Below are 19,867 nucleotides of genomic sequence, written 5' to 3'. Positions count from 1 at the left end.
GGGGAGCAGAATTCCTCCCCTGGGATCAGCTGGATGCACAATTCTGGTAAAAGGGGTCTTGAGGAGCCCTCCTGCCTCTCCTCGCTCCCAGCCGTGAGGACACCCGCACAGAGCTGCTGCCGTTACCTGCCTCCACGTCACCGAGGGCTCCTTTCTGTCCAGGAAAAGCAGCAGAACTTCCAGGTGCTTTCCTCAGGTTCAGCACAGCTCCTGGAACACACAATGGACTGTCAGGGGAGCTGGGTGTGCCCTGGCAGAGGCCAGCAGAACCCTGGGTGCCAGCGTTTCCTGAAGCCGAGGAAGCCCAGCACCGTTCCTGCCTTTTGAGCAATCCATCTGAAGGACTCTCCTGCCAGGAAGAGCTCCCACCATTCCTGCTGACAGACAAGTCTTTTCAGGAAAAAAACTCTTTGATTTTGGCACAGTCGCTCCCAGGAATCTGAAGTCTGAGGAATGAAGGCTCTGGGAACGGAGAGCTCCTGAGGAGAGGGCTGGGAAGATAAAACAAGGGGAATTTCTGAACAAAAATGACGTTTGCCTTTAAAAAAAGCTGTTTTTTCTTTAATGAGCTCGGAGCAGTTCTAGCTACCCTACTTGCAGTGTCCACTGAGGACAGAGCCTCGGGCTAAATGAAATACCTGCTTCCACAGCCCTGAAACTGCAGATGCTCATCCAGACAGCCTGGGCTTGGCCTGCTTGCTGCAGGAAAGCCTGGGAGCTCTGTCTGCTGGAAAGCCCCAGCTCGGGAGGAAGTCCAGAGTCGGTGCCACGCTCCCAAGAAAATGTGAAAAATGCGAGGGGAAGGGAAATGTTCCATTTTACAGAGCTGGAGGGAACTGCCTCCCTTCCCAGCAAGGCCCTTCCCTCCCTGGCAGCCACAGCTTCACCTCACGCTGCAAATCCCGAGCCTGGGCAGCTCCTAAGGAAAAATTCCAGCAGGGAAAGCAAAGTCGGAGCAAGCAGCATCAGAGCTCCTGAGCAGGGCGGGCCTCGGGCATCACCTGGCAGCACTGAGCTCCCAACCTGTCCTGCCAATAAAAAAAACCCTTACAAACATCTTACCAAGATTTAATGTACATTTATTCTTAACACGTGGAACATATAGTATAAAGATTTCATACTGAATAAATGATATTCATTAAGCCAAAAAAGGAAAAAAGGGAGGAATTTACATCAAGTTTTTAGCTACATCGTCTGAAATACAAATATGCAGAATTCATCACTGAAAAATCTCAATTGTGTTTCTTCATCAGGAACTTCAACTGAACCTAGAACTTTTTCACACCTCGATTAGAAAGAAAACAAAAACAGGAAAAAAATAAACTATAAGTTGATTGGCTGCTGAGACAGCAATGACTTTATACACAGAGACCTGTACAGCATCCTCCAGGGAGGGATGTCTGGCAAGAGATTAAATAATTGTGTCTCGCTTTTGCAGGTCATCAACTCGTTAACTCGTCATACTATAAAGGGTGGGAGGGGACAAAACTGCAGGAGTCTCAGGGTATGTGCAATGTACAACGTCATATATATATACACACGTGGCAGCGCTGGGCTGCAGCTAAAGGTTAAAACCAGTTCTAAGAGGTGATCTCAGGGTTATTCATACAATCAAGGAGGAAGAGAGAAAGAGGTCAGGGTGTTGTAGGTTCACACATTATACTTTGGGGGAAAAGCCTTTTTTTCTCCTCAACATTAACTAAAAACATTTTTAAAAACTACAGCTTGCTGCTGATCCAGCGTTTTTTTCTTTTTTTTTTATCCATGTGAGACATTATTACAGTATGTTTACAGTTTAAGGTGTACAGTACATGGAGTTCTACACGCTACTGCACAGGCCTCCCTTGGACAAGGTCTGTTCACAACTGGTAACTTCTTGGTTCCTGCAAGATTGTGAATGTACAACGATAAACCACACAGAGTTCAGCAGTCACTTTTTGTCCTTCAGAGTTTACCATTAAAAACAGTTATGAAAGTGGTGCCTGTCAATGGGATAACACGGCAAGTCGTCTTTCCCCAAACTCACTGTAAACGACAGTAACTTTGGTTAAAATAAAAAAAGTCTTCTATGTAGACAGAACTTTGTCTCCTTTAATAAGGGATTGGGGACAAATCTGAGGGGCGGGGGAGAGGGGCCGGGGAGATCCTTCCCCGAGGGAGAAGCAGGACAGCGCAGGGCAGACAGTGGATTCTGAGGTGGTTTTGCATAAATAAAGGGCAACAGTCAGTTTCTAAGTTCTCCACTCACGCACACGCACACGGGGGCTCGGATCCCACAGCTGTCATGACTGGCCAATTAAAAACAGTACATCACAAATAACTTGTGAAACCAAAGAGTTCATCAAAGGCGACACGGAGATGTCCAAGAGCCGCGACTCGTACAAGGTGAACTCCGAGTGGTTCTCGTCCACCTTGGCCAGGGCCAGCAGCGCGCGGGCGGCGCGGCGCATCATGTCCACGCTGGTGGCCTCGAAGGGCGGGCTCTGCATGTGCATCAGCCCCGCCTGGCTCTGCTGGAACTGCGTGGCGGCCAGGCTGTCCTCCAGGAAGCCCAGCAGGTTGCCAATGCTGCCCTTCTGCACAGCAATGGCTCTGGCGGCCAGGCTGTCCCCCTGGGCCAGGTTGGCCAGCAGCACCACGGCCATCTCCCGGCACACCGGGTTCTTTCTGTCACTGAGGAACCGCACCATGGTGCTGTACAGCTTCTCCAGGCGGCTGAACGGCGGCGTGGCCAGGATCAGATCCACGTTGTTGTCCTGGATGCTGAGTTTGCTGAGTGTTTCCAAAACCAGTCTCTGAGGGGAGAGGACAGCGTTGGGTCCCAGTGTCGGAAAGGGATCCTGGGCCTCTGCTGAGGGACACACTGCCCAGTGGAGGAGTCCATCCAGGATAGGCAAACAGATGCTTTCTGGGTAAGGGGAGAGGTCCAGCTGCCCAGAAATGTTGGCCAACGTGACCAGTGTGTTTTCACGCAGCATCTCCAAACAGTCCCACCACCACTCCACCTTGTTGCAGCTCACCCCTTGGTCCTGCTCCTCCTCCTTCTCGTAGGTCAGGGGGGCCTGTTTGCGTTCTGGATGCTTGTGGTGTAGGAGGATCAGTTTCCCTAGAATCAGCAGCAGCCCAGGGTGTTTGGACATTTCAAAGTCATTGCCTGGCACAAACGATAAACTCCTGATGATGTTGGAGACGCAGATGCAGCGCTTGGCCAGAGAGTCCTGCCAGTCCAGGAGGGTGCAGAGCGGCGTCTCGTCCTTACTGTGGGGTTCGTCCTCCAGGATTTTTATATTTCTGTGGCTCTGAGCTGGACTGATGACAAAGGGAAACTTGCTGCTCTCCTTGGCCGTTTCCGAAGCTTTGACCTCTTCCTCCTCCCCTGCCAGGGAGCCCGGGCGTGCCGAGAGCATGTCGTCCATGGTGGCAGTTATCCTCTTCTCCGAGGAGCCGTCGGGCACGGGAGCCTCCCCTTCCCTGGGGCTCGGGTTGCTCTCGGCTGCTGAACGTTTCCTCAAGGCAGAGGAGCAGGAAGCTCGTTTGTGAGGCAAGGGCAGCTCGGTCTTGCTCTCGAAGTGTGTCTGGATGTGCTCGGTGGTGTCCCCGCCGCCGATGCGCCAGTGCAGGAGCCCGCTGTCGAACTCCTGCACCCGGCCCAGCTTGTCCGAGTAATCCACCACGAAGGGGTCGTTCTTCTGCACCACCTTCACTGGAAGCTTGTCAAATTTACTCACTAGCTTCTCCTCACTGCTCTCTAGAGGTACTTTGTCCTTGCTCGAAAACGCAGCCTCCTCCTCTTCCTCATCCTCCTCTTCCTCCTCACAGTTCAGGCTCCGTGGCTCATCGTCCTCCTCCCCTTCTTCAGGGGAGGAAGCTGAAGATTTGCAGAACCTTTCGGGATCTAATAGTGTTCTTTGCCCTGGGTCCCCTACCTCGTATTCCTTCAGGATTCCGAAGATCTCGATCAGGCAGCGCCGGAAATATTCCACCAAGAGTTCCAGCAAGCCTGGCAGCTACGGGGTGGGCAAAAACAGGAAGGGAGGAAGGAACAGCGATCAGAAAACAACTCTCAGGGAAGGCCTTTGCACACACACAGGTCACTCAGGCCAGGGAGTGACCACTCACAGCTGCCCACACCCCACGCTCCAGGTACAGAGGCTGCAGGAGCTGCTCATTGACACCTGGCTGACAGAAACCCCTGCAGCATCAGCACTTCAAAGACCTGCCCCAGAGAGCATCTGCACCCACCTGGCTGAGGTTGAAGGTCATTATGCTGTTGTCATCATAGAGCAGGATGTTTATGGTATCTAAGGCCCACGTACTTTCAGCCAGCAGCCCCGACTTCAGAGACATCATCACTCTCCAGGCTTCAGGAGTTCCTGTAACATAAACACATGATACTTCCAGCTCCTGCAGTTTCAAAACAAAAAGGAGACACTTGATACTGATTTGGACGTGTGAAGAGCAGAGCCTGGGTAAGATGATGTACACGCTGTGTCTACCACAACCTGCCCACAGGCAATGCCAGACTAAGGGCTCAGAACACAATTAACCTGCAAAAATGCCTTTTTTTTTTTCAAAGTCAGCAGAACCCCTCTGTACCAAAGGGCCAAGGCAGCACCAATCCCTCAGAAGGCTCCAGCAGAAAGGCAGGAGTTTCCTCTTACCGATATCTTTTGCTGTCAGCCGCCTCCTCTGCTTCAGCACAGGTTGCGTGGCCTCCACGGAGCCGGGCGGGAAGGTGATGTCCCGCCGGATCATGGGGGGCTGGACAGCTGCTGGTGTGATGTGCGAGGCAGGCACGGGCGGCCCCGCCTTCTGCATCTTCATCCCCGAGTGCAGGAACGGGGATTTACTGGGAGAAGTGCGGTTCTCCAGAGGTCTGGGCAGAGGTGCTGGGCTGGATACCTGAGGAATGTGATTCTGCATGCTGGGGGGGGTCTGGTAGTTGGACTGGGGGGGCCTGGTCATGGGGGGCACGGGGGCGGAGGGGCCGTAGGGAGGTTGCCGGTTCCCGTGGGAAGGCCATGGTCCCTCGTGGTTGACCCTCTGGTCTGAATGCAGGATTTCATCCGTTCGAGTGACCCCGTGGTAGGCGGGGCCCTGCGGCGCCGCGCCCGAGCTCTGCCGGTTGGGGTAACTGCCGTAGCCCAGCTCGTTCCTGCCCTGCCACAGGGCCCCTTGCTGGGGACCCTCCGGGGCCGGCTGGATGGGGCCCCCCATCATCTGCGGGGGGATGTTCTGCTGGGCGCCGGAGCCGGGGGCGGCCGAGACGCGGTCCCTGCCGAACTGGAAGGGGAACTGGCTCTGGCCGGCGCGGCGCTCGGCCGGGTACGTGCTGCCGTACTGGTTGTACAGGTCCTGCTGCGGCGAGGGCTGCGCCGGCGGCTGCTGGCTGGGCTGCTGCGGCTGCGCCGGGGGCAGCTGCTGCTGCGGCTGGCCCTGCCCCGAGCTGTAGGGAACGTTGTAGAGCTCGCCCTCGTGCCGCTTGGCGGGGAGGCCGTAGCTGCCGTCCATCGGCCGCTTGTAGTTCTGCGGGAAGAGAAAGGCACAGACGAGGCCGGGTGAGTGCGAACTCGGGATTGTTTCTCTGGAAGGGCCTGCACAGGGAGGTGGTGGAATCACCGTCCCTGGAGCTCTCCAAGAATGTGGCTCTCAGTGCTCTGCCCTGGGTGACGAGGTGGTGATCAGCACACGCTGGACTCATTGATCCCAGGTCTTTTTCAACCTCACTGATTCCATGAAACAAAAAGCCAAACCTCTGGGCAGAGTCCCCAGAGCCAGAGGATCTGCCCCACAGCATGGCCTGGGAGAGGCTCTGTCTCCTTGTTGGCCGTACCCGATGTGAAAGTTGGATCAGTCGTTCTATTTCACAAGCCAAGGCCAATTCCTTGTGGCAGCCTGGGGAGGTTCCCTGTGGATTCCACAAGGATGCCTCGGGGGCAGGAGTCTGCCCACAGAAAAGACTTTCCTGCAGAAAAGGCTCAGCTCTACTCTGCATTCACCACAAACCAGACCAGACACTGGCACTTGCTTCCTTCCACATCCAGGAATTTTATCAGACCCTATTTCTCTGATTTCCCAGGTTTCTGCTCAAGTATCAGACAAAATGCATTAAAAACTGTTGTGCTTCCTGCTTCTTCCTTTCCTGTGGATTTCAAAACCCTTTGCTGAAAGGAGCAAGAAGGCTTCTCACCCCTAATTCTTTTAAGTGCAAACGGAGAAAACAGCTAACTGCTGCCCAAATTAAAATCCAGGCTCTCTCTTGCCTCCAAGGTCTGAGCTGTAGCTGCTGTGGAGGCTATTCAGACACTCCACGGTCATAACTGGCTTCAGATGGAGCTCTAGGGCTTCAAAGATGACAAGTTCCAGAGTAACTCGAACTCTTGGCTCCGAGCCCCGTGGCTCTGGTTGCAGAGCCAAACTGCAGAGCACTTGGAATTATTCTTAGCACAGCTCAGTGAGTGCCCTCTCTATACTCTCCTAAACCATAGGACTTAAAATTATCAGGAAAACATTATGGGTCCTGGCATGGATACAAAGAGCAAGTCGTATGTGAGGATTATGGACAGGGATCCACGTTCATTCAAACTGTCCTGAAACAAACCTGATGGGTTTGGGAACAGCAAGGAGGAGGAGGAGGGAGCAGGGCCATGGAGTCTGAAGCCTCTGGCTGCAGGATGAGAAAGGGAAAGACCAAAAAAATCCCCTGGTTTGTGCAGAACAATCCATCTGAAGCAGCTCTCCTGAATGATCCAGGACTTACTCCAAAGAAAGCCATCACTTGGACCAAAAGTGTTACAGAAACAGGATGGGATTCAGAAAGTTCTAGAGGGACAGAGAAGCCAAATAACGCTCCCTGATCTTCTGCTACCTGACCAGAGCATGCAAACCACACAACCTCCATTCTCAGAACACTGTTTTGTTAACACAGCACTGGAAATGTTAATTAAAACTTTTTAGTACTGTTTTCAAATGGGAAAAAAGTCTCCAGTGTAAAATCAGGTTGGACAGGGCTTGGAGCTCCCTGGTAAGTTGTCCCTGCCCATGACAGGGGGTGGCCCTGGATGGGCTTTAAGGTTCCTTCACCCAAGCCACTGTGTGATTCAGTGATGAGGTACCCAATTCTTCACATTCATAAAGCAAAAGCACAGCCCAGAGAGTTTCCATCTTCCCCTCTTCACAAAGAGCCCAGGTAAAACTCTCAGTGGAGCCAGCTGGGATCTCTGGATCACCCACCTGCTGCTGCTGCTGATACATGGTGGTTTGCTGGCTGGGGAAGGGGCTGCCCGAGGATGTGCCTTGAGTGGAGAATTGATTGCCATAGGAATCATGTCTGGAGAAGAGAGAGATGTGTCAGTGTCACTGTCACAGGCTGGCAGCCCTGGCTGGGGACAGCAGCCCCTGGCACAGACCTTTGCTGCTGCTGCTGCTGCTGGGGGTAGCGGCTGGGCGAGTACATGCCCGAGTCGGGCGCGGCGGGCAGGATGCTGGGCTGGGGGGTGCCACTGCCCAGGCTGCCCTCGGGCCCCAGCCCCGGCTCCGTCCTGTGGGAGAGACAGAGAGAACCCCAGGGGCACTCAGGACCAGGCAACGAGACAGAGAAAACCCCAGGGGCACTCAGGACCAGGCAAAGACAGAGAGAACCCCACAGGCACTCAGGAGCCTGCATGGCACAGGCTGCTCAGCACAGCCACTGCAGAGGGCAGAGGTGCCCGAGGTGCCCCGGGGAGGGCAGGGCGGGGCGGGGCAAGGCGGGGCGGGGCAAGGCGGGGCAGGGCAAGGCGGGGCAGGGCAAGGCGGGGCAGGGCAAGGCGGGGCAGGGCAAGGCGGGGCAGGGCAAGGCGGGGCAGGGCAAGGCGGGGCAGGGCAAGGCGGGGCAGGCAGGGAGCACCCACCTGACTCTGTCGTAGGGGGCTCCGTAGGAGTAGTGCTGCCGCTGGCCCATGGCCATGTTGCCCATGCCGGGGCCGGCGGCACGGTTGTAAGGGTCACCCATGCCACTGTTGGGGCCCTGCCCTGAGGACATGAAGGGGTCGCTTCCTGGAGCTGGAAGAGAAAAAGAACCACTGAACACACCCCCCTCTGCCTTAGGAAAAGACCCCCGAGGATCTGGGCAGGAAGGGCAAGCAGGGGGTGTCCTGCAGCATTTCCAGTGTCCAGCCAGACAGGGATGGGGGCCCCAGGAGAAGATGATCCCTCACCTTTCCTCATACTGCTGTAGGGATCTTTATTTGGCTCGTAAGACATGCGACCCATCATGTCAGAGGTATTCATGCTGGGCTGGTACCCTGGATTTGGAGTCATGGAGTTCCGTTTCTGGAACGCAGGATCACTGCCATCTGCAAAGGCATCCTGAAGGCCCACGGAGTTACTCCTGTGCCAAAAAAGCCCCACAAAGACCACATTACAGAGGTCCACGATGGTCCCCAGGATACTCTTCCTCACATGCCCCCTCTCAGGTGTTGCCATCCCCTCCAAGGGCCACAGAATCAAGAGGAACTGCCCCTCCACAACGCTGTCCTCAGACCCAGCCCCACACGATGTTGCTGTCAGCCATGATGGAAGGAGCCAAGCTGTGAAGTCCCACCAAAACAGGCACCCAAGGCCCCAACATCTGCAGCAATGACCCAGAGGTATCACCCCCAGCAGTGGTGCCATACCTGATGCCTGGCAAAGGGGGCATCTGACTGTGAGGCGTCGACGCTGGAGTTGGTGGCTTCAAGTCTCCTCCTTCTGCCATGGAGCTGCTGGTGGACTGAGGTGTCTGAGGGCCCTGCATGGAGCCTGAACCCGCTGCAAGAGGAGGAACGTGGGGTGAGCAGCCTTGCACCCTATGGATGCAACCCTGAACCTCCCAGAGCCTCGAGAACAGAGTCCTTTGAGGAAGAGACAGATGAAATATGGCCAAGAAAGCACGAGGAGCACAACAGTTCAAGGACAGGCTGGGCCAGGCTCCCCAGAAGACCCCAAAGCTGAGAGGTTGTGTCTCTGCTCATCTTAACCCCGTTCCCTTTTCCACACCATGGCCCTGTGTGCTGCTTCTCACGTTATCCTGTCAGAGCTGATGCTCTGGAGGGCACCACGTGGCAGGAATGTGGGGCTTCTGCAAGTGACAACCCCTGATGTGCCTGTCACCTTCACATCGCCCCCAGCCAGGAGCGTGGGGCTGGAACCCTGCGCTGGGAGCCTCAGGATCTCCCCAGCAATGGAAACCCCAGCTGAACGAGGCTCCTCTGTCTGCTCTGCCCCTCCAGAGCAGTGAATTCACCATGAGGCACCACTCCCAAGGATTCCTGGAACAGGGAATGCCGGAGCTGCAGGATCTTTCACTGGAGCACAAAACCCGTCCAGCAGGTTCCCTGCAAGTCCCAGCTTTCTGCTCCACTGAGCCTTGACCAAACCCCCCTGTGTAATCCAGTAATCCAGCTGTGCTGCAGCTCCAGCAGCTCTCCCCTGGCCTGGGATCGCTGTGACAGCATCAGCTCAGGTTCAGCCTCTCCTCGCAGCTGGCAAGAGCTGAACTCTTAATTAATGTTTCCATTAGTTCCGTCCCCAGCACCCGATATCCCTCAGCTTCAGCCCTGCTGGCTGATGAGTCATTTCAGCTATTCATTAAAATCCTCCGAGGTCACGTCCAGGCCATGTTTGTTTACACCCCACCTTCCTGGCACCCTGTCCTCTGCTCCGACTCCTCCTGCTGGGAGGGCTGCAGGAGGAAGGGCAGCAGGAGCTTCACTCACAGCCCCGCTGCTTCCCCCAGGAACTGGCTCTGGAAGAGGCCCTGGGACACTCCCCAGACATTGCCCAGACAGTCCCTGCCTGCTGCCATTTGGTGTTTGTCCCCAGCTCCCGCTGTCCCTCCCACTCACAAACTCACACGGAGCTGGAGCAGGGCCAGCTCCACGCTCTGGGAATTCCAACCCAAGGTGCCTCCCCGGGGACTCTGCCAGAGGAACCTGCAGGGCTTCCAGGAAACTCCCAGTGCCCATGAGGGAATTCCCAGTCCCCCCTGGCCACCATCTCTGGGACACTGCTGGGTGCTGAGGGTATGTGGACACTGCATGGAGGAGCTCTGGCACCAGGAGCTCCACCTCTGCAGCCTCAGGAAGGGTTAATGGAGAGCAGCACGGTGCAACCCTCAGCATTCCCAAAGTTCTGCAGGAGTTAATTTGGCAGAACAGGCTGAAATGAAGAGCAAGCCAATGCCAACAGGTTGTGAGGTCTGCAAGGAGAGCAAACCACGTCTGTGGGACAGCAGAGCCCTTCAGCCAAATGATGAAATGGCTTCAAAACATCCCCCTGTTCTCCACAGGTTCCCAAACAGGGAATTTATTCTCATCCAGGTGATTCCCTGGGGGACAGGACTGTGTGAGGCCCTGGAAGAGCAGCATCCACACCGCCCTAGGGCTCTTCAGCCTGGAGCTGGGCTGACAGAGCATTTTCTGTCCCCACACCCCCAGGCCCTGAGAGGAAGAAAAGGAAAGTGAAAGAGAAGCAGGGACAGCTGAGTGATTCAGCATAAAGGATCAGAGCCACCAGCCAGGCTGCAGTGCTGCCCCTGCACCTTCCCTTGTGGGAGTCTGGAGCCTGAGAGAAGGGTTTGAGCTGGAAACGCAGCAGAGCCCTCTCAGAGCAGGACCCAAACATGCAGAGTTTGGGGAAAGAGCCCTGCAAATTCCTCCTGCTGAGGTGCTGAAGCAGGAGCTCAGCCCAGAAGGCAGAGCCAGGCCCTTCACAAACACCATGTGAGCTAAAACAAAACAAAACAGAATCTGATGCAGCACCTAATCCACTCTGACACACACCTAGAGCTACAAGTCTAAAGTGGCTTCCTAAAAGTCTCAGCTCTCTCTAAATAAACTCTAAATGCTCTCAACATCTTTGTTCCACTACCTCGGGGGCAGGAAAGAGGTTTTGGAAATAAAGTGGGATTGGATCTGTGGTCTAGTTTGGGCAGAACTCAGACCCACTTTGGACAGAGTTTAGTCTAATGGCACAGAAGTTACTTTATCTCGCAGAACACACCAAGGCTGAAGCTCCACTGGGGCAGGTTTCCTGACCAGTGACAAGAGGTGATTTAGTTCTTTACAAACCCCCTGAGGCTGGAAGCTGTGGTGCCCAGCAGAGCACTGGGACAAGCCCACTGTCCCTGAAGGGTTCAGCAGGGCTGGGACACAACTGCACTGCAGTCAAAAGAGGTTCATTATTCTGCTCCTCAGGAGCCAGACGAAGATGGTGCCAGGTTTCAGAACCAAAAAGGCATTTTTTTGCAAATATTATAGGAACTTCAAAGCAGACCAAGTTTTTATTTCACCTACATGAGCAGGCTCCTGACCAGAAAAAGCATCTGAAGTTTTTTAGTTATAAGGCAAACTGGAAAACTCAAGCTTAAAGAAGAGTTGGCAAATTCAGCAGCAATTCAAGCAATGAACTCAATGCAAATGAGACAGAAAGGATCAGACTTTCCAAAGACTAAAGAGTACAACGTGCATGGCTGGCCTGCATGTCTTTTCTTTTTTGTTTAACAAATCTGAATTGAGCATTATGCTTAAATATTCAGAAACAGGAGCACCCCTAAAATCTGAAACAACAGCAAAGGTGCATTTTAAAGATTCCTAAAGCCCCCAGGCTGTCGTAGGCCCCCAGTGCTCTGTGCACAGAGCCTCAGAATGTCCTCCCTGGCTCCTGCTGAGGGCTGAGAGCAGGAATTCCTGAGGAGGGTGAGTGCACACCCACACGCAGCCTCTCCTCCCAGAGGGAATCACTGGCACAGTCCAAACCAGCTCAGCTTTTGCAGTGGGCTCCCAAACAGGAGCAGGAGCCAGGGCTGCTGCTGGAGCCACCCTGCAGGCAAACTCCAGAGCTCTCTCTCCACCAGAGAGATGCAGCTGCAAGCACAGAGGTGTGTGTGTGTGTATTTTTAGGTTTTCCTTTTTCTCAAGCTTAATCCAGAGCTTGGACACACAAAACTGAACTATCCCAAGAGGCTCAGCTCACTCCCAGGCTCGTCCACTCCCACTTTACCAAAGCATTTTTATCCTGCACAGCCAGAGAACAGGGGGGGCTTTTTGGCAGTTTGGAGCAGCCTGGCCCCCAGCACAGTGCCAGAGACCCTCCTGCTCACACACCCACTGCTCAGACCAGGGCCTGGCCTCACCTGGAGATGGGGGCTGGATCTTGGTCTGGGACTTCTTGGAGTCAGCAGCTGCAAAGATGTCGGGAGGGGGGTCCTCGCCGCGCTCGATCTTGCACTCGAAGGCGTACAGACACTGGATGTACTGCTTCTTCAGGGAGCTGGCTGCGCTGCTCGACGTGCCCACGTTCAGGTTGGTGGCCAGCTCACGCCACTTCTTGTTTTTGTTGACCTGCACAACCAAACAGGAGGCTCTAAACTCCAAATCCCAGCTGTACCTCCTCCGAGAGGAGAAATCAGCCCTTCCCAGCTGACACAAAGGCTGCACTGAGGGCTGAGCAGAGCAACCCCAAAACTACTGAGCTCTCTTCTTCACCTACAGAAAACTTTTCAGATTTACAGGCACAGATTGCAAATCAAATTAGTCACGAGGTCAGCTGACAGCCAGATGCAAAGACAAAGACGGTGTCACCAATCTTTGCACTGGGCAAGCAGGGAAAAAGGGCTTGGATTGGATCTGGCCACAGACTGTTCTCACCCAGACAAAGGGAGAGCAGACATCTGGCTCCCTTAAAGGGTGCTGGGTTTTATTTACAGAAATAAAACAGATAAAATGTTCAGGCTACATGGAAATTGATGGCTCACATCTGGCCCCAAAGCTGATCTTTGTGCTGGGGTCACTGACCTGAGTCAATCCCCCGATCTCCTTGACAGAGATGTAGAGCCTGTACAGGTCCAGGGGCTTCCTGCCCACGGCTGGCAGGTTGGTCATGCCCATGGCCTTCTCCTCGGTGAAGGCCAGGTAACGATCCACCCACAGCTTCCTCTCGGGCTCCCCACCCAGCTCGTACAGCTTGGTGATCTTCTCGTTGGTCGTGGTAGAGGAGCTGGACTTCTAGGAGAAGGAAAGAGAGATCAGGACTGAGCAGCACCACAGCAGCTCCTCCATGTCCCAGGCGGCCTCCTGGCCCTCTTTCCTCCTGCTGTCCCTGTCTCCTGTGTCCTTCACCACCTGGAGTGGAGGCAGAGATGGCTTTGGCATTCCAAATCCTTACTTAAGGATGATCTCCTGAACTGGAGGTGTTCCTCAAACCTGATGATGTTCCAGGTGAACCCCAGACCCAGAAGTGAGCATGTTCATGGCATGTGAGATTCCTTCCACAACACAGACCAGGAGAGAGCAGCCCTGATTTGTGGCCAAGAGCATTCAAGTCCTCTTTTGCCATAAATAAGAGAGGCAGATGCCAGAACACAGGAGCAGAAGTGAGAGATCTCCTGGATCTTCTTGCTGCTGGCACAGGGATCAAACCTGCTGAGCATTTGTTTTCCTTCAGGTAGCAAAGGAGGAGACCAGGGGCTCAGAAACTGCTTTTTTGGTGGTTCTTTTGAAACTGGTAGCAGCAATGCAAAGAAAAACACTCCCCGAAGAACTTGTTTGCCTCCCTCTTCTGGCTTTGATACAGGATTAGTGAGAGGTTTGTTTGTGAAACAACTGCAACACTTTAGTTACCACGTCCCAGCTGAGAGCTGACTCGCTCCGGGCCCGCTCCACCAACAAACTCGGGTTTGTTTACTCTGCTTTTGGCAGTTTCGCTGTGGCAGGTAATAATTCCTAATACTGAATTTGTTTTCCAGGTGAAATCCATGTCTCCCACAGGACTGGGAAGCGCTCCCCTCCATTTCTCACACTGTTCAATCCAGTACAACACATGGCTTTATTTCCCTGGATGCTGAGGAGGATGGGAGTCAATAAAACAAAACCCAGAACATTTTACCTTTGACTTGGATTCTGCTTTGGGCGTCCCATCTGCCTTGTTGTTCATCTTGGTTGCAGGTGTTAATTTGACATCCCCGAGTCCCATCATTTCAGGGCTTGCTGCCATCCCTGGGAAGTTAAGGGATCTTTAGCACTGATTCCCCTTCCAGGGCAATGGAATCAGTGAAGTCCTAAAGCTCTGGCTTACCTGCAGAGTTGTTGGCCATGTTGCCCCCCATGGGGTAGGGGGGGCCCTGGGGGTTTATCATGCCAGCCATGCTGTTAATTCCCTGCCCATAAGGAGGCCCCGTGCCCATCATTCCCCCCTGGTTCATGTTGGGATAACCAGGAGGCCTGGAGGAGGAAGAAACACACAATTACTCCACACATTAGGCACTAGGATATTGCCTTCTGAGGAAGCAGCTTTGCTAAAAGAAACTTAAAAAGGACATGGAGAAGTGACTTGTCCCAAACCATTTTTCCAAGAGAAGAACAAAGACCAGGTGCTCTTGTAAAGCTCAGTACCCAGAGCCCAAGTCACATTCTCAAGAGAAAAGGGGATGCAAACCCTTTGGAAAGTGGGACTTGAGCTCTGAACATTTTCACCCCTCACCTTGTTCTCCTAGATCCACAAACTGAGCCTCATTTCAGTTGTGAAACTGCCTTTAACCTGCAGACTCTGCAGCCTGGGCAGTGAAGTGAGAATACAGGATTTGGAATCATGGAAAGTCCTGGGCTGGAAGCATTGTTTTCCAGGTACCACAAATCTCCCACACGACTGTGGCTCAAACTCCTTCCTCAAAGGGACAGGCTTGGGTGCCTCTATTGGGGTTTGGGAACTTGAGCCTTGGCAGCCACAGGTAAAAGCAGGAGGTTGCAGGAGCAGCCCTCAGGTGAGGATAAAGAGCAGTGTCCAGCCAGACAACAAATACATCCACCAGTTCTGGGGGAACCCAATTTAAGAGCACGTTCATGGCTCCCACAGCGTTCTGGCAGGCCACACACACCTACTCTGAAATGGGCAATAAAGGAGAAAACAACCACAGAAAACAGTGCAAAGTTCAGAGCTGAATTCCAGCTCCTTTCCCACAGCTGTTCATCAAGGCCCTAAAAGGAAGAAGCTCCTCACACTGGACAAGCAATGCCTTGGATCACACACACAGCTGGGTGGCTGCTGGATTTAGGGGCTGCAGCACAGGGGCAGCATCTCCAAGTCACCCAGGGAACAAAGACCAGAAAGCAAAGTGCAAAAACAACTGAAGGGATCTCAGAGTTCAAGAATTCCACCTGTGAACATTAAGAATTCCCTAAGTATGTCATAAATGATGTATAGAGTGCTGGAATGGTTTGGGTTGGACACACCCTAAAGATCATCCCCTGTTCTACCCGTGCCATGGGCAGGGACACCTTCCACTGTCCCAGGCTGCTCCAAGCCCTGTCCAGCCTGGCCGTGGACACCTCCAGAGATGGGGGAACCCCAGCTGCTCTGGGATTCCAACACACAGCTCCTCCAGGCTTTACTCTCTTCCTTTTTAACGCTTCACTTGGGAACCAAATGTCCATGAAGGACAGACACCTCCACAGAGGACAGAAACCTCCACGGAGGACAGAACCCCCCAGCAGGACAGACCCCTCCCCGCAGGACAGACCCCTCCCCGCAGGACAGACCCCCCAGCAGCCCCTCCCTCGGCGTGCCCGGCCCGGTGCCCGCCGTGCCCCGTACCTGTTCTGGATGGAGTTGGCGGCGGCGTGCATGGCGGCGGCCGCCGCCTCCTGCGCCTTGCGGTTCATGCCGGCGGGCGGGGGGCACATCCCGCTGCCCACCTGGGGGGGCATGTTGGCCATGTTGGGCCCGTAGGGCCGGCTGCCCATGGCCCCGTGGCCCATCCTGCCCGGGGGCAGCCCGCTGTACGGGGGCACCCCGCTCTGCCCGTGCATCTGGCCGCCCGCCCCCATGGGGGTCATGCCGCCCCCCATGCCCGGGCTGGGGTAGTTGGCGTTGGACATGGCGTTGTAGTTTGGCTGCCTGGGGTATCCTCCTGGGGAGAGAGCACAGGGGAACGGCATCATTCAACCCGCCGGCTTCATGAATCACCACAGGAATCTTCTATCGGCAAATATTTAAAGATCGCTAACGGAGATGAGGGGGAGTGTTCACACCTCAACACAAAGTCAAAGTCCTTGGATATAAGCCACGTAAAATGTGTTTTGACACAGCCAAGTAACAACATGGATTCAGAAGCTGCCTGAAACTCTCCCAAACCTCAACCTAGCACAGAGAACTAAATGGCCCAGGACAGGATGGAAAATCCCACATTAATCCTTCCCAAAACAGGCACCCCTTCACCATCTTCCTCTCCGAAGAGAGCCATCCCTTTGTCACAATTACATGGGAGGCACAACCTGCTTCTTCCTAAATAAGGAGGAAGAATCCTACTTTTAGAAGTACAGCTGTCCCTCAAAGCAACATATTCCATCAATCTCAGGAGCAAAGCTCTGGTTGGCATCACTCACAGATTAACAGGGGACAAATCAAAACATTTATCATGGAATCATGGAGTGGTTTGGAAGGGACCTTGAAGATCATCCCATGGGCAGGGCCACCTTCCACTATCCCAGCTTGCTCCAACCATGAACACTTCCAGGGATGGGGTGGCCCCAGCTCCTGTGGGCAGCCTGGGCCCCAGCAGCACACGAGGACAGAGAGAGGCCTGGGCTGGCCCCGTGCCCACCTTGAGGTCCGTACTGGCCGCCCTGGGGTCCGTAGCTCCCCATGGAGTTCTGCTGGTAGGGCCCCATGCCGGCGTGCATCTGTGCTCCCGAGGACTGCCGGGGGGATAAGGCTGAGCCGGGCTGGGGGGAGCTGTACTGGGGCATCTGGGGGTTCCTCTGCATGTACCCTGCACACCAGGAGGGAAAAGTCATTAGTGCAAAGCATCCCGAGCTGCCAGCGCACACACGTGTGCCAGGCAACAGCCCCCAGCACCGAGGAATCCTTCCAGGAGCAGCCTGGACACATTTTAGTGGCTGCATTAAGGAGCTGGTGTTATCTGAGCAGATAACAGATCCAATTTCCTGTTTTAGTCAGAAAAAAAAACCCTTAGTGTCACAGCAGAAGCCAGTACAGCTCTGCAAATCCTTGGGGCTTCTTGTTCTTGGTTTTTGTTCACTTGTTTGTTTTCTCAGGGTGACAACTCTATACCTTCAGCCAGGAGAGCTGAAATTTTACATGCATTTTCCCCCTCATAATTTTACTCTCTCAAAGGGGAAAGGCACACAATATCGTTGTGAGCACCCCTTGTTTGGAAGCTTAAAGCATATTAAGAAGCCAGAAAAAACATCCTAGAAGCCAAAGCACCAGTCTGGATGGAACATTTAGAGGCCAAACAGCACCAACAGCTGAATTTACTGCAAGGTGCCTCAGCCCTTCAGCCTGCAATCCTGGGGCAGCTTTTGAGCACTCAGTCCCACAGAACGCACGTCCCCAGGCCAGGTAGCTGCAGCCAGCCCTGGTGTGACCCCCCTGGGGCTGGTGTGACCCACCTGGGGCTGGTGTCACCCCCCTGGGCACTGTGTCACCCCCCCTGGGCGCTGTGTCACCCCCCCTGGGCGCTGTGTCACCCCCCTGGGCGCTGTGTCACCCACCTCGGTCCTGCGCGATGCCCGACTGGTTGATGGAGGGGTGCAGGATTGTGTCCGACTGGCCGCTGGGCGGGCGGGGAGGCATCTGATTGCCTGGCCACAGAAAGGACACAGCCCATCAGCAGCTGCCCTCCACGGAGCCAGCAGGCACATCCCAGAGCCCCAAAAAGCCCAGGACAAGGGGAGCACAGCAGCAAGTGGGCACTCGGGCCGGTGCAAGGGCACTGCTGGCTGCCCAGCACCCCAGCCACCCCCAGAACCCTCCCACACACACAGAGGAGCTCAGCAAGCACACAGGGCAGCTCTGGGCAGCACAGCTCAGCCCCAGCAGAGCCGGGGTGGGAGGTTACCTGGGACTGCAGCAGGGGACAGGGGACCGGAGCGGGACTGAGCAACGCTGGCTGGAGATCCAACTGGGGAGGGGGAGGGTCCTCTGATGCCTGGCAGGTGAGGAGAGGTATGTGGCGAGAAAGGAGACTGAGCTGGGTTACTCTGCTCTCCTTGGCTGCTGGAAATCCCTGATGTGCTTACTCCAGGGCTCAGAGCTCCTTCGGTCCCCATGGGCAGGTCATCTATGGAACCAGACAGGTCCTGCAGGGCACAGAAACACATCAGAAACCACAGAGCCACGGGGCTGCTCTCTCACACCCCGCTCAGGAGGAGCGTTTGTCCCTGGGCAGGCTGCACACAGCAATCAGTGAACTCTGTTTACTGTTGGTACCAAAGGCTGCTGCAGACTGAGGCAGCTGCCAGACGTGTCTTATCCCGCTGCCAGTCTGAACCCAGGAGCTCCTGAGCTGGTTTGCTGCTGGCCCAAACAACTGGCTAATTCTCCTTTTAATTCACTTTAGAGGTGGGAAGTTAAAGAATGCATCAACAGCACACGTATAACTGCAAACACAGGAGACAGTCCATGTGATCAGGGCTTGGAAAGGAAACGTGGCTCAGCCTCTGAAAGACAGAAAACTCCTGCCTCACCATAATTAATTCATAAACCTCCTATGAGCTGGGAAACTACTCACTTGAGATGGATAAAAACAAACTAAACAGAGATTTAAAAGAAAACCATAAAATACTCTTCAGGGTTCCCACTTCCCTTTCTTCAAAGACAGCAAAAATTAGCAGTTACTGCATCAACCTGTAAAGTTTAGCTTTTCTCGAAGGCAAGGCTAGAAACACCCTTCCTCCTGCATGTATTCACCTTGCAGAGGAAAAGCACAAAAAGCCTAAGAGAGCTGAAACCTCCAACTGCCACAGCATCAAGAACCAGCTGGCAAGTGTGGGAATGGGGCTAATTCCAAGGAGCTGATGTGCAGATCAGATCCAGCATGCCCAATTGTGCTGGCTGGCTGCTAACAAGGTGCATCAGCTGCTCAGGCTTGGCCTGCACTGAATGAGTCAGGAGCAGCCCCAGCCAGAGGAAGTGGCAGCCTATTTGAACAGAAAGCTGGGAAGTTGTAACTATTCCAGGGATTAGATAAAATCTCTGCCAGAGGTTCAAAGGATCACGGCAGGTGAAGAAGTGGAGGCCAAAGCTTACCAGGACTTCACTTACCCTTCCTAAGTCTTCCAGAGCAATCAGCTCTGGATCAGAAGGGTTCTGGGTGAGCCCTGAGGGAATCCCAGGTCATTTTCCCTGCACAGAACTCAGCTGAACAGCACAAGCAGAGCCAACCTCATTTAAACCCCACAGAGAAAGGCCGAGCCAGCTGATAAATCACCTGGACACCCTGGTTCCATTTACACTGACAGCACAGCTCCTGGTTCAGCAGCAGTGCAGGGAATGCTTTCCCAGCCCTGGCAGGGCACATGGACCTGGAACAGACACTGCAGCTCATCAGCCTGGGGGAGCAGGAGCCCCCACACCCAAGCCCTGCCTGCCACGGGGTGTGCAAAGGCTCTGGCAGCACATCCAGGATGTGGAAGTCAGGGAGAAGTGGAATTATGGAGGAATAAAAGCCAACAGAGTGACACCCAAGCACCTCATCACCCCCATGGGACTGGGACATTCAGAGGGCAGAGCTGGGCCTCAGCACCACCTTCAGCTGCTCCAGCACAGCAATTTCCTCTGTTTTAATGGAATTTGAACAAAATGCTTCTAACAAATGCTGGCAAGTGTTACTTTGGAGCTGCAGAGCCCAGACACTTGGTGGGATGATTTAGTGCAGAGCGTGTCCTCCCTCCCCTTCCATTACTGCTCCTGTTGGAGAGCTCATTTCCTGCACCACAGTCTCTGAGGTGTATTTGCTTACTGCTCAAGTATTATCTTCCTGAGGGGGAAAAAAAAAAGCTTTGTTTTATTTCAATGAAAGCTAAAAAACTGCAGAAAAAGCCTAAAA

General features: G+C 54.2%; 1 protein-coding gene across 1 annotated transcript in view; it reads right to left on the bottom strand.

The window, feature by feature from the left end:
* Positions 1–958: 958 nt before the first annotated feature.
* Positions 959–19,867, bottom strand: part of ARID1A (AT-rich interaction domain 1A) — a 53,624-nt gene continuing 34,715 nt past the window's right edge. The window contains exons 5-20 of the mRNA XM_084222834.1: positions 17,879–18,119; positions 17,532–17,621; positions 16,619–16,786; positions 15,610–15,925; positions 14,095–14,240; positions 13,906–14,015; positions 12,816–13,025; positions 12,155–12,362; positions 8,658–8,790; positions 8,199–8,371; positions 7,893–8,043; positions 7,410–7,541; positions 7,234–7,330; positions 4,662–5,526; positions 4,243–4,373; positions 959–4,007 (exon numbers count right to left, since the gene is read on the bottom strand). Of these exons, the coding sequence (XP_084078960.1) occupies positions 2,283–4,007; positions 4,243–4,373; positions 4,662–5,526; positions 7,234–7,330; positions 7,410–7,541; positions 7,893–8,043; positions 8,199–8,371; positions 8,658–8,790; positions 12,155–12,362; positions 12,816–13,025; positions 13,906–14,015; positions 14,095–14,240; positions 15,610–15,925; positions 16,619–16,786; positions 17,532–17,621; positions 17,879–18,119 (4,896 nt within the window). The 3' untranslated portion in view covers positions 959–2,282. The remainder of the gene's footprint in view (positions 4,008–4,242; positions 4,374–4,661; positions 5,527–7,233; positions 7,331–7,409; positions 7,542–7,892; positions 8,044–8,198; positions 8,372–8,657; positions 8,791–12,154; positions 12,363–12,815; positions 13,026–13,905; positions 14,016–14,094; positions 14,241–15,609; positions 15,926–16,618; positions 16,787–17,531; positions 17,622–17,878; positions 18,120–19,867) is intronic.

The sequence above is a fragment of the Fringilla coelebs genome, assembly GCF_963513975.1.
Source record: "Fringilla coelebs genome assembly, chromosome: 28".
Lineage (NCBI taxonomy): Eukaryota > Metazoa > Chordata > Aves > Passeriformes > Fringillidae > Fringilla > Fringilla coelebs.
The sequence above is the reverse complement of the archived record's forward strand: the minus strand, read 5'-3'. Positions and strand labels throughout refer to the sequence as shown.